The following is a 14,308-nucleotide window of genomic DNA, read 5'->3' as shown; positions in this document are numbered from 1 at the left end:
TGATGTTTTGTACATTTTCATTTTGGCAGTTAAAAAAATGGTTTTCTTATATCAGCAAAAATTAGCATGTTGGCCAATTCTTTCATTTTAAAGCCAATATCTGCCGATACCGATGACACACTGATGTTTTCGTGCATCCCTAAAAGTGCTACATGTAGTTACATGCTGACATCAACAAAGCATATATTATATGATTGCAGATGTTGCATTTTTTGTCCTCATTTTTGATCAAAATAGTGTTGTAAAGGTTTTGCTCTAGAGTTTTTTAACAGTGAATTTTTCACATTAAAACAATGCCGCTAAACTCCGTTACAATCATTCCCCAGCTGCAAAGACTGTGCAGACATGCAGAGACCGCAGATGGAAGACCCGGAAACACTTTCCAAAGCAGACTGGGCTTTTTTGGGAGGGGGTCTTAAAGAGATATAAATTGAGTGTTGCACGCAGGAGGGTGAATACAGGTGTTCCAAAACAAGTGCCCCGTGTGAGGCAGTGGGGGATTACAGAATATATGTGGATGTAGGTGCAGACTTGATTGCCTATTAATTTTGAATATATTTGAAATAATTTCTTGTTCAGGATATCTCAGCTGTCTCAGATGTCAAAATTAAATGATCAAGTACACAAGATAGTGGAATGAGAAAACCTTTAGCCTCTCTGCAGAATGTGAACTCAGAGCTTGCACCAGTAGCTCCACTGGCCTCTTCAGTTGTTGGCTGCTGTGCGACATGTTGAGTCAGCCTCTCCATCTTCCCCTGTAGCAGAAGTCAAAGGTCACATCACCAGAGAGCTGTGAATGTGATTGCTCCTTTGTTCTCTACAGCAGTTTTTTAGTTGTTTAGCCTGAATCACACACATGCATGCACACAACCCTCACATGCATGTATCTTACATGCACAAGCACAAACACGCACCCTCCCACTCCTTTCCCTATCTCTCTTCTCTAATCTAGTCATAGCACCAGCTGCTTCAACCTTTTGAATTTTTGAACAGAGTTGACCTCCATGGCTTGGTTTGATGCCTAAACCTAGTTGATTTGTCACATCTTTTGTTTTTTTTTTTTGTCTAACCATAGGTGATTAGGATCAAACAGCACTAAATTCACATTCTGAACTTGAATCAAACTCTTAAATTACACTAAATATCAGCACATATAGTTGGACATTTAGGAAATTGACCTATTCTCTGTTCTTGCACTCAAAATTAGCATAGCTTAGCACAAAACTATAAAGAGCGGGTTAATAGCTAGCTTGGCTCTTTCCCAGTGCTAACAAAATTTGCTACCAGCTCCAATAAAAGTCACAAAAATATGTTGTGATATATTATTTGTTTATTAAAAATGAATTACATTGTATTGGGAATTGTTATGCACGTAACGTCCTGTAAAAATCCAAATTGGTGTTTTTTTACTCTTTGGTTTGGTAGTGGATTATACAAGCAAGTTATATCACGTTTAACAGCTTCAGAAGTGTTAACAGGATTATTCTTTTACCGTACTGTAGGCAAGAATCAGTGTTAAGTAAGCTAACTTGTGGCTCACATTAGCTTCAGATTTAGATGCCAGTGTTTTCCCTACACATATTAAGCGGTGGTGCAGTGGTGCTGCAGAATGATTAGTGCCACTGCTATATTAAAATCCCCCCATACAAAATACAATCTCTGCAATATTACATTGATAATTATATTATTTGAACACCCCCAGATAAGGATGTTCAGATCGCTATTGGCCGGTATTTGTTGTAAATAGTTTGAAGGCAATCAGAGGAGCTGATCAGAAGATGCCAAGTGTGCAAGACAATTCCCTTACGCGCCACTAAAACAGCTTCACTGGTCTGGTGGTTCTGACAAATTGAAGCTCAACATTCAGTGTTATACTCATGTTTCTGCTGACCTGACGTCCAGCTCACCCTCCTGTCCTGAGTGCAGAAACACCGTCTCTCTCTCTCCTCACTTGCCACAGTCACACACACACCACGCTGAACACTGGAGGCTGTAAGACAATCCTGTTTCTGACAGCACTGCTTACATTTAGTTTCATGTTGTCCTGTATTGTGCATCTTTAAGTATACCAGCTCTCTCTTGTTTTCATTTCTTCAGGATATGAGTCGTTTTGTCTCTGCAACAAATGCTGGGTTGCTTAGGGGAGACCAGGAGTAATTGTCATATTGGATAATGGATACAATTTTTACAAACGTAACATGTATTTATGCTCCACTTGATTACAGTCATCAATTGTTTTTACAATCAATGTTGGAGGAATGAAATTAATGGAAATACTAGATGTCAAATGTTAGATTTTATTTTATCACTTGAGTCATAATGTAATTTGACATCTGCAAATGTGTACAAATATGATTTTAAAGAAGGGCTTTCAATCGATCAACTTTTTAAATTGTAATTAGTCTCAGAATTTCAATAGTTAATTGTGATTGATCACATTGTTTAATCATATTTTTAATTCCATCATTTTGCATTATAAAACACTTACCAAATCCTTTTTGACAAGGTGAAACAATTCTTACCAGATTGTCTTGATGAGGACTCCAATGATAGCAAAAAACTGTAGGGGACTACTATAAAGTGGGAATGTTTGTAAAGGGGAGACTCACGGGTACCCACAGAACCTATTTTCATTCAGATATCTTGAGGTCAGAGGTCAGGGAACCCCCGCTTAATGGCCACGCTGTTTTTCCATCGCCAAGTTGTATCCTATCTTAGGAGTGTTATTTAGCCCCCTTCCTGATAAGCTAGCATGACATGTTTGGTACCACTGGATTCCTGGTCTTTTAGTTTTGTGATACCAGGATTACTACTCTAACTTCAAAACTCAACCGTATACAGCTAGTGATTAACACAACGAAAACAAATTAATGCCTTATGTACAGAACATAATCACATTGCTTTTGAAGCTCTTGTCGTGTCAGTAGACACGCTAGATATCTAACAGTGGCCCAAAATAAAAGTCAGGCACTTCAGCACTGCTGGTGGAAAAAAAATCCTAAGGGAACCATACACACATTACATGCACACATTACAGTAGCATGCATCTTCTCATTTAACTCCACCAGGAAGCAAACAACTGTGTTTCCCAAAATGTCAACATAGTTCTTTAAAGCTCCATGGTGGTGCCTATGGATGATTACATGAGAGTGCAGAGAGCACGTTGGGGGTGGTCAGAGTAGAGATGAAGCTTTCATCCGGTGGTGGGCTTCTCTTGCTAAGTGCCATGAAAGTGGTGTTACATGGGGTGCTGCACTGAGGCTCTGTGGCCTAGTTTCACCCAGAGAGCCAAAATATCTCTCTGTCCATCTCTCGCCTTCTTTCCTCTTCCCTTTTTCCAGTAGGATTTCTCCTTCTCTGTCCTCCTCTCTTCTCTCTCTTCTTCTTTGAACTATCTCTCTCTGTTTCTCTGGCCTCCTCTCTGCCTCTCTCGCCCTTCACTCTCCCTCAGTGTCCAGAAGAAAGGGGTAGTGCATTCCAAAAGCCTGGAGACCATTCCCCTCTTTCAGCCAGTGGCCCACAGAGTGACAGAGGAATTAGAATAAGAATAGCTGTCCATTCACCCCAGTGCCCCAGTGACGAGCTGGAGGGAGTGAGAGAGGGCGAAACGGAGGGAGCCGGAGGGAGGAGAGGAATGAAGGGGGGTCCCGGACTCTGCATTCCCATTGGCCGGCGGTGTTCCCTCTGTTTTTACATCGCTGCCGTCAGTTGTGCTTTCAAGTTTGTTTTACGCATTCTGGCGCACATACACACTACACGTGTGCATGCACGCGTAAATATACACATTGGGGTTCAGAGGCAGCACACGTGCAAACTCGCACTGGGGACTCGACACACACTGTCAGACAAAATTGGTCTACAGAGACATAGTGAGTAGTTCTGACCACGCAGTACAGAGAGTGAGATGATCTGAGGCTGTGTGAGTATGACGCTAGAATCACTTATAATGCTGGATTAATAATGTATACTGCTCTTTTACTGCATGATTTTTTTAGTGTTTCTATAGCGTTTCTATAGTCTTGTGATTTGGGGGAATTAGTTAAGATTTCAATGAAAATGTGACCTTGTGCTGCCACCACCTCTTCAGGTCACCTTTGGCTAAACTGTAAGCTCTTTTAACTGTGTAGCTGTTAAAATGTAACAATGATGTTGTAGTTTAACAGTGCGACAGGTGGAATTCTCTATTAAATGGCTTTTGGCATTCATTTAAAAAATATGTTCACTGTAGCTTTTTATGATCATAAATGCTCATCTTTATGTCTCTGAGCAGATTTAAGATCTCACTGAGTGTAACATAGGAAGATTGTTTATATTTTAATATTCTTGAGTTAAATCATTTACCAGTTGTTTTTTGTGGAAAAGGGGCTTCACAGTTCTGTGCAGATCTCCTCCACTCAGACACAGACTGTGCAGGCCCTTTTGCATCAAGGCTGTGGTGGTAAAAGATGGTGGGTTGGGTTTACTACCCTACCTTATCTCAACTAGGGCTTTAGTCAAACAGAGAAAATCTTGGCTGACTGAAATTCTACCTTCTCTTTAACCAATTGATTGAAAAAAATCTGTGTGTTATCTCAAGTTAAACTAAATCATCAATAGTACACTAAGTTCACTCTACCTGGTAACGTAGTGTGTCCACCAAAGCCTTTTCCTTCCTGTGACATGGCTCGACATTAACACTCGTCCAGGTCAAGTAAACTCTGTATTCAGGCCAGTGGAATGTGAAATGCAGATTAAAAACAAATATGATCTCCAATGTAATGTCATCTGAAAATAAATTGTGCACCATGATGCTTTTTCACTAGAGCTGTGTAGTATGCACTGGACACTATAGAAATTCATAACGTTGAATATCGGGAACGCTGCATGCAGAGAGAGATAGACCACAAGCTAGCGTTAGCCATCCTGCCGCTCCAACAAGGGCTCCAATGTGATCATTTCCCTTTAGAAGATTTGCAATCTATTCTTGAACTACTGTGTTTTTTTTTTGGAAATTTAGTTAAATATATAATATATAATATAATGATTAATCCAACACTAACAAGTGCTTAATAACAACTACTGGCGTTTTCTGAAACTCTTTGGCGGACACACAGCCTTATTAAATTAACATCAGCAATTTGACCCTCCTAGGAAACATGTACCATCTCCCTGATGGCAGCAGTCAAAACTTTGTTCGAAAAAGGTGTTTGGGGTCTGCCAGAGTGGCCTTTGCTCCCTGACTGCGTTTTACTTAATCCAATAGATTTTTAAAAGGTATTTTGGTGTAAGAAGCAGTGGAATTATCTTAACCCATAAAGAAACACTTAATCCACCAGCGAAACTAATTAAGTTTAAATAGTAAAAAAGTTTCCCTCTCCCTGTATTAGCATACAGCTTTACACTGGAAGTTGGATTTAGATGTTTATTCACACTGCTATATATGTATTATATATCAAGAAAACAAATATCCTATTGTAATTTTTGCAGTGAACAACTTAATACACGTTAATCCGTTGAACTGAGTGTTGAGACGTTGTGGGGGTCCCTCCTCAGAGCCTCTGCCTTTGACAGTGTGAGCACGGGGCCGCAACAACCTCTCATTGCCGAGCTGAGTGTAAAAAATGCTTTCCAGCAGAGACCAGCTTTAGATCACAAACCTAGATTAGTGAGTAAAGTTAAGCTTTTGAGAAATTCTTTAAAACTGAAGACATTTGACTTGTCATTTGTCAGATAACAAAGCACGTCTTTCTCTAACTTAAATAGCTTATTTAACCTGCAAAAGCAATCCTGGCTGTGAGTGAAGACAGTCTTTTTATTTAGTTTGTCCTCTTGCCTTCCTGTCTCAGAGGTCAGATTAGTTTAGTGCGTATGATGTGAACAATGTGTGTGACATGAACAATGTGTTTTCTCACCTGTCAGTGTGTGTGACTATGCACACACAAACACACATACACAGCGGTCTGTCCTATTCAGAGAGCAGATGTCTTTGTTTGTGGAGTCTAAGTATACAAGAGGCCTTTTCTCTCCTTGGTGTCACAAAATATTCAAGACCCTCCAACCTCAAATGAAACCCTTGAACTAATACGCTACAGTGGCATTTTTGTCATTAATGGCCTTTAAAGCTGTTTTATGTCGCATTGTAGCACTGGCTATTACCACAGCACTTAGGAAGCACAATAGTACTAATAATATTTACTGTAAAACAATGCCATTGTTTTGACTTGTATCTCATCTGACATTGGCAGATGAGCAAAAGTGGTGTGAGATATTGTTTTTGCAAAAGAGTTGCAAAAACAATATCTCACATGTGAAATAAAGACTGCCAACTGTGATGACCTGGATGTACATGAGGCTGGTTTACTTAATGAAGACGTCACTCTCTGAAATAATTTGTGTCTGTTTGTTGCAGCCAGAGAGACAGCCTGGTGTCCGAGTGTCCAGACATCATGGTGTCCATCATGGCTGTGACTCTGAGCCTCCTCATGCTGGGTAAGTACATTAGTTTTGTCTTTGTTTGTGTATGGATGCTTTCATATCTCATTTTGGCTTAGACCACCTGAGATGGAGACTTTGATTCAGTCCCATTTGGAATTTGTGTGGTTTAAATGTGGTGTGACAAAGAAGACTGACCACAGAATTTTGTGACAGAAGATGCAGTATGTGGTTTTAGCATGAATTCAAAAGCTGAACCATTAAACCATCTGCTGATCGGGGACCGATAAAAAAACCTTCTGGCTAGGCAACCTATATAAGAAAGCACGATTATTTGGTTACGATGAGCTTATTAGAATTTGGTGGTCAACGGTCAAGGTCACTGTGACCTTGCAGCCATCTTATTTTCGTAAATGCAATATCTGAAGATGGCCTTGAGGGAGTTTCCTCAAATTTGGCACAAACGTCCATTTGGACTCAAGAATGAATTCATTAAAATTTGGTGGTTGAATGTCAAAGGTGTAGGTCATGGTGAGGTTATAAAACATGTTTTTAACTATAACTCGAGAACCTTGGGTGCCCACCTTGAAACTGTGCTGATTGTATATATCTTCTGTGCTGCTGGGGGGAAGATGTGTGTGAATGTGTTGTTTTCACAGACATGGATGTAAACTGCAAACCACATGGTAGTATATCTTTTTTTCCCCTAGTTTTTATGTTATATGTTTAACTTAAAAAATAATTATTGGCATATATATATTTATTGGCATTTGTAAACTACCAAATATTGATACCAGTATCAGTCAGGCAGTAGTCCAATGAATGTGTACAATGAAAAGACTAAAACATTTTAGTGTTACCTGTCACTCCATGTGACTTCATGTTTACTCTTCTTGGGTTGTTTGTAACATGGCAGTGTAGACGCAAACCAGAGCAGAACTACAAGGAAACACTATTTTCTCAATATGGACTTACTTAACCAGACGACAGGTATTAAAACATTTTACCATCTTATCAGAGAGCAGCATACGGATGCTCTCAAACCTGTAGTAAGTAGCTTCATTTGGCTTTGAACAAGGGACAAAATGATGTACTGTTGCCTTTTGGTTCTAAGAAATACTGTGCCGCAATATATCATTATAAGCCATTTGGTTTTCTTATTGTGTGTGTATAAATAAAAAATTAAAAAAAAAAATCTCACAGGGATTGTGTTGAGAGCGTCCTTAAGGTCCTGCACCCAAGCATTAAACATGCAATGCATTGGTGTTTTTCTCTATATGGTGGTGAATAAAGTATGTCGGAATTATTATTATTATTATTTAGTGCTGCCACCCTGTCATTTTGACCTGACTGAAAGGAAACATCAACGCAGGGAAGGAGAGTTTAATTGTCATATAAAACCTTCACTTCCTCTTCCCTAAAGTAAACACAATCTGGCACAAACATCTGTGTGTCACATCTCAATCCTGTGATTAGCGTGCATGAAATAATAATGGATTAGACCTAATAACAATGTACAGGGAGAGTATGAGTCTATGCGGATTTCCTTTGGCCATGAATCTACCAAAGCAAAAACAACAACACATATAACATTTATAGTGTGTGAAATATTTCACATCAAAAGACAAGGTGCAAGCAGAGATGGCAAAGCAACAGACAAATATTATTTTGGACATTTCTTTTTTTCTATAAAAATGTGAAATTTACTTAAACTTTTACTGCTTTTACTTAAACTGCAGCTCAGCTTCCCTGTTTCATAGATTGCTTTTACACATCTAACTGTGTGGTTCAGTTTAGTCAAACTCTGGTGCAATTGCCTGTCTGGGGAGGTTCATCTGGACTGGTGTAAAAGCTGTCAACCAAACTAAGGTGGGGACTTAAAGTCTGGACTGAGACTGCTGAGAACAGAAGGTCTAAGTCTGTTTCCAATACCCTTTTTCTACCAAAATTAGCGCATGCGTGTGGGATTTTCAAACACGGGTATACCTGCTAAAAATAGACAACAGAATCCTATTCCACTTACAGTAGACCAGAGCTGTGTACACAGTTCTGCAGCAGATGAGTCTACCTTTCTGTGTTAGGGTTGTTTAAGTGCATCCATTCAATGCCACAGACTGGCTTGAGAGCAGGTAAACAGTAGAAAGCAGCATGGACAGAGGTCTGTGAAAACTTAACAGTGGTTACTTCTTTTAATATATCTCCTACTTTTTTAGTCTTTCTTTCAAGCTTTGTCCAGACTAATTTGGATAAATGTTTTAGTAGTAATTAGCATTGGCACGTCTTTGCATCTCTATTGTTAAGGGCCTGAAATGAGCACGTTCACCCGGGTGTTTTATTTCTATCAATGCTAATCGGAGCGATAAATACTGATGACTCCTGCAGAGTCATGTGACCTGAGAGTAAATGCTGATTGTGCATTTTCCCATTGCCTTTAAATGCCAGATGTTAGTGCGTGTTGGCTTTCTTTTTCTGCAGTCGACTCTGACCGATTGTGAACTGTTCAGGAAGCCATCTTAAGTGATTATACAGTATTTTACAGCGCATCCATTATAATTAATCTAAGCTACTACACTGATTACCAAAGTCAAGCTTGGTTGTGCCGACACAGCAATACTCAATATTTTTACATGATTGGTCTATTTATTTTTCTCTACGTGTGGCACTGTAGAAACTGTGTAAAATAGAGTACAATCTGTTTATAAGTTGCTAAAAAGGAATTGCACTGTACCAGAGGCAATGCGTAGCAACAGTGTAAACATGGGTCTTTTTACTTTTTCACATTAAAATAAATTCATCAAATCAATGCATCCTGTTGTTAACACGTTTCCAGTTAATTAATTCATCACCTACACTTCCAAACCCTGCATAACCAACTACACTGGCAAACCTCAAAACACACACAGTGAAGCTGACACGACCACACATTGCAAAGTCAGAGTCCATTAAGCAAGTAAGAAAATCCTGTCCTGCTTTACCCACATGACACTTTGCATCCCCCATGTATCGCTGTATTGTTGTAATTGTCCACAGAAGCATCGTTATGCATGCACGCTAGTGTGGACATTTCTTGCACTGTGTAACATTTTCTTAGCAGCTTCATCCAACACATTAGTGGGTCAGCTTGAAGGATTGGAAACTGTGAGAATCTGGGGTATTTGTGGAATGTGTAGTAAATGATGGGCTACTGACAGCAGCGCTGGATCTGAGGCAGAATGGGCCCTCGTAGGGTTAATTGGTGACTGAGGGGCATTTTTTAAATAGGCCACACACACACACACACACACACACACACACACACACACATACACATTTAGTGCATAGTCACTGTTAAATGTGCTTTATTTAACTGGTGGGATTTGTCCCCTCGTCACCTACATTTCAGTATTTGGGTTTCTCAGGAGACTTAACAGTGATTCTTTTAAAGTTAAAGAGAAATTCTTCTCCTTAACTTCAGCCGCCCACACACATTGAAAGAGACTCATTAAGAACGTTGCACTTGCCTTTCCCAGTTTGCCTTTACACAGGTATCTAGGTCAGTCTTGATGTTACTTATTAACTAGAAAAAGACTGTACTCAGGTGAGTTGTGGGGAGGAAACTGCCAACTCAGATTGAATTGCTTTAAAAGAATGAATGGTTCAATGAAAGAATGAATGATTAATGTTCACATACCACAAATGAAACTCAACACTTCCTCCAGAGTTTTCACATTAACGTTTTGCAGGCTTCCCTTTATATGTCAGCCTTTAACATAAAAAAACCCCAAGAAACATAGACTGTATAAATGATAGATGAACCCACCATAATGTCACCCATTGGATCATGGGCAGACATTTTGAAGCCTCCACGTTAGCATTTTGGCCGTTGCCATCTTGTTTTTTTTAATGCCATAAATGACCATAATTGGAAGACAGGGTGGAGCTTAATTATATATCCAAAAGGTCAAAGGTTAATTCCACTGTGACATCATAATGTTTTGCAGAAAAAAAATAAAAATCTTGCCATTATTCAGTGCCAACAAAGATACTGAATTGGCGACACTAATCTTGGGTGCCAGCCTTGAAACTGTTCTAAATGTAGAGATCTTCTGTGCTGCTGGATTGAAAATGTGTGTGAAGCTTCCACGTTTTAGAATTAGTAGCTTCTTAGCAGCAACATCCATGTTTCAAGCACTATCTACTGTCATGGCTACATATGAGTCTGGACAGACATTGACCGAGGAATACAGTCATTAGGTGGTAATTCCAGTTGATCTTTGATTAATCTGTTATAAACAGTGATGTGTGATAACAAGCAAACCTGGACAGAAAAACAACAGTATAATCTGCAAAACATTGAATTTCATGTATATGACATTCAATGATTGACATTTGACCCCTGAGAAGTCCAATGCAAAAACAAAAGATGGAGACGAGGTAAACAAAAGTTGAATCCCAGAGTTTGCCGCTCCTTATTGACGCTTGATCCTGGATGTGAAAACTGACACATTCTTTTTACATTCCTGCTTCCACCTGCACAGCTGTTGCACGTCCAGAGAGATTGTTGTTTTACTAATCTAACATAGATTTCAGATTAGGAAGGTCTCTGAAGGCCTTTTGATTTCTTTTTAGTCAAAAGAAATTGCGTGCACAAGTCCTGTACGCTTCATTCTGTAGCCTACATACTATCTGTGTGTATGGGTGTAGACCTCAGTGTGTGTCCACCATGCTGACACCTGGAGTGTTTTCTCTAATGAATAACATTTTCCACTGTCCTTACATTCCTGCCATAGTACTGTATACAGGAGGGAGCTGCCTCAGGGTGTGCTTACCTGTGTTTCTTCCCCTGTGTCTACTTTGTATATGTGTGTGTGCATGTTACATTACCACGTGCTGCACTCTAATCACACACAGGTAAACCAGCTGGTGTCATACTACAACTTCACTACTTGCTTTGCTTCAAGTCACACTCATGTACCTTAGTTTGTGCTGAGGTGAGTGTGCAGATGTGAGGAGAAATTCAAAAAGGTGTATAATAAGCTTGGTGGGGCGCTGCCATGCTTGACGTGGCATATCTTGATGTATTCAACGCAAAATATTCTAGAGGTCTTGAAAGATTAGATATGACCAAAAATGCTGGTGCTGGCTGGCAACTTAATAAAAATACTCCAGTGGGGAAAGAGCAGCATTATGGAATTATTTATTGTGATAAATATCGATATCGATCATATGGGGAAAATTATCATGATAGTATTATTTGCCACATCACTCAGCAAAGACCCCCTTTTCCTCTGTACCAATTTCAAAAGTATATGTGTCTTTCTGCTGCATAGACTGCCTACTTTTATGAAGACCATCTTTGCAGCAGTAAAATGCTTCTTTAAGGCTGATTTACTGTCAAAAACCCCAGGCAACTTACCATTACATAAATGGTGGCTGCTGTTATAATATGCCCCCCTCCTCTGGCCTAACCACAGTATTTTAGTCATTGTAGTTCGAACTGAAGTTTCTGTTCAAGGTGTTTTGCCTGCATTTCACAGCAAAACACACATTGCTGTCTTTCCTTATCCAGAAAAATGTTTTGAAAATAACACAATATTACAAGAATGAAATTACACTAGTAATCCTAGTGTGGAAGTGCCTTCCTAAATGACACTTTTTAAGAGTCATTTGTTTCAGCATGAAACTGTCGAGTGGTCACTTAAGCATCATCTTGGTGCAACGTGTATGCTATTGTTGTGCTACAGTCATAGTATCGGTTTTTAAGTTTAAAAATATCCCACTGACACACTCACTGTGCAACACCTATGTAATGTATGAATGGGCTTAGTGTAGAAATGCTTTAACAAATACAAATACAGACACAAACAAACACCTGGAAATAATGGCATCAGTATGTAACTACATGCACCACTAAGGCAATACAGTGCACACATGTAAATACACATTCTGTCATTCCCTATGCTAGTCAGGACAGGTAAATACCAAGAAAAGGATGTTTTCTACAGCCCACACAGAGCGGGGGATGAACACTATTGTCACGTCTCAGATGTCAGAAGAATCCATTGAAAAATGAGACTCTTTTCACATGTGAGTGTCTGCCAAGATCATGGCTTTGCCTTGTTATTATCACGACAAACATCATTCTTTTCTGTTTCTGCACAGTCTGACAGGCTTGGGGAATCCATCTGATGGAGAGCTGTTGTGAATGGCATACATTACAGTATATTAGCAACATTCCACATATGTGTGGTCTATTTCAAAACACAAGTTCAGACATTAATTAAAACTGAGTGTAAATCGTGACTACTAAGGGTTACATGCCTAGACAGAGTGTTGGGAGAGGATGTTAAAACACATCTGTTGTTACTTTTATCAGTCTCTTTGAATAGGTAACTCCGGTGTGCTAAAATGTGATGATACAGTGCTGGGGTAGTGCAAACATTTGAAGATGAAATGAAATTTGTTTTCCCATTTCACATGGTTTTTACCCTGGCTGTGTCATAGTCTTATAGGAAATACTATCAAATTAGTAACATTAATTTATTCTATTTTTTAAAAAAAGTAATACTATTTTGTGATGAGGTCTGAAATGTATTAACTGTGGCCCTCATGCTCCGTCATAAGAAACATATTATATTGGAGACACAGAAGTGCATATTCGTCTGTCACTGCAGACCAACTTATGATTACTCCAGCTACAAGGGCTACAAGGGGTGTAACGGCCCCTTCCCTACTTCCTGTGCTGGTACTCAGACCATACTCATCTGCTAACTTGGCCTTTGTTTTGATCTCAGCTACATACCTGTAAAGTTTCGTGACTGCATGATGCTATCAAGTTGACAAAACCTGTCAGCAGACATAAACACATGGCAAAGTATTAGAAATCACTACTGTGTTAGTTTCTGCTACAATAGGCATCACGAAAACCTCATTTTGTCATGATGACACACAAGCACAAAAAAACTCAACTACTGCCTATAAATTTACCCAAATGATTGGCCGAGCAGGATGCTTCCAGTTTAGCGCCTTGCTTACTTGAAAGGAAGTAAAATGATCTAATCCTGCCGCTCTTTTATATTTCCAAATGTTATCAGACTTTCACCTTGTGTCAATGGGAAAAAGTCTATTTGGGCCACATGTCATCATATGACGGATATATTTCCAAGGGGTGTAATAAAATATCAGTATGCTTGGTATCATGATATTTTGTTAAGTGATACTGCATGGATTTAAAAAAAAAAAAAACTGTATCCATTTTAAATTGTGTACAATTTTTCATTTTCTCAATTTGTTTAGCTCAAGTATCTTGCAAGCACTTTAAAAAAAAAAAAGATTAAAGTACTAATTAAAGTAATTACTTCCTTTGCTCAGATTGCACAAGTAATACAAGTAAGCATTTTCATGCATATGGTGGCGTGTTCTTTATACATTGACAATTTTCCTAAAATTACATTTCCATATATTGCAGTGTATCACCTTGCTTGCCAAATTGCAACATTTTGAATTGTAACCCCTGTATTGTGATTGGTATGGTATCGCCAGATTCTTGCCAGTGAAAATTGGCTTCAGAGGGCATAGGGGGAAGTTGATTGAGATTATCATTGTAATTTACGGTTCAAAGCCAGATGAAGTTGATTTGGTCGTTGTTTTTGTTCATGGCAGGAATATTTTGATGTATTTCATGGTGCTTCATCTGGGTTATTTGACCAGAAAGTGAACCCATTGCGTAATGTCATACCTATAAAGTGAGGTCAGGTGAAACCCAGTTACAGCTCCTAGTCAGTTTCCAAAGTTCTGTTTTCTTAAAGAGGTTGTTTGAGTAGAGGGGTTGGACCACTGGCTGTTATGTTCAACTTTAGAAAAGACACACACAGGCAAATACAGGCATATTTAGTTTAAGTTTTTTTCCACTTCTCCA

General features: G+C 39.1%; 1 protein-coding gene across 2 annotated transcripts in view; it reads left to right on the top strand.

Annotated features, from left to right (window-relative positions):
• Positions 1–14,308, top strand: part of lamb2l (laminin, beta 2-like) — a 61,240-nt gene that overhangs the window by 8,467 nt on the left and 38,465 nt on the right. The window contains exons 1-2 of one of the 2 annotated variants that reach the window (XM_088082582.1): positions 3,901–3,919; positions 6,389–6,468. In XM_088082582.1, coding sequence (XP_087938708.1) covers positions 6,426–6,468 — 43 coding nt within the window. In that variant the 5' untranslated portion in view covers positions 3,901–3,919; positions 6,389–6,425. Of the gene's footprint in view, positions 1–3,900; positions 3,920–6,388; positions 6,469–14,308 lie in introns of those variants that run through there. The other variant, XM_042492274.2, reaches the window with a different exon arrangement.

The sequence above is a fragment of the Plectropomus leopardus genome, chromosome 9 (genome assembly GCF_026936395.1).
Source record: "Plectropomus leopardus strain MGB_pleo_1.0 chromosome 9, ASM2693639v1, whole genome shotgun sequence".
Taxonomy (NCBI): domain Eukaryota; kingdom Metazoa; phylum Chordata; class Actinopteri; order Perciformes; family Serranidae; genus Plectropomus; species Plectropomus leopardus.
This window is presented reverse-complemented; position numbering and strand designations above follow the sequence as displayed.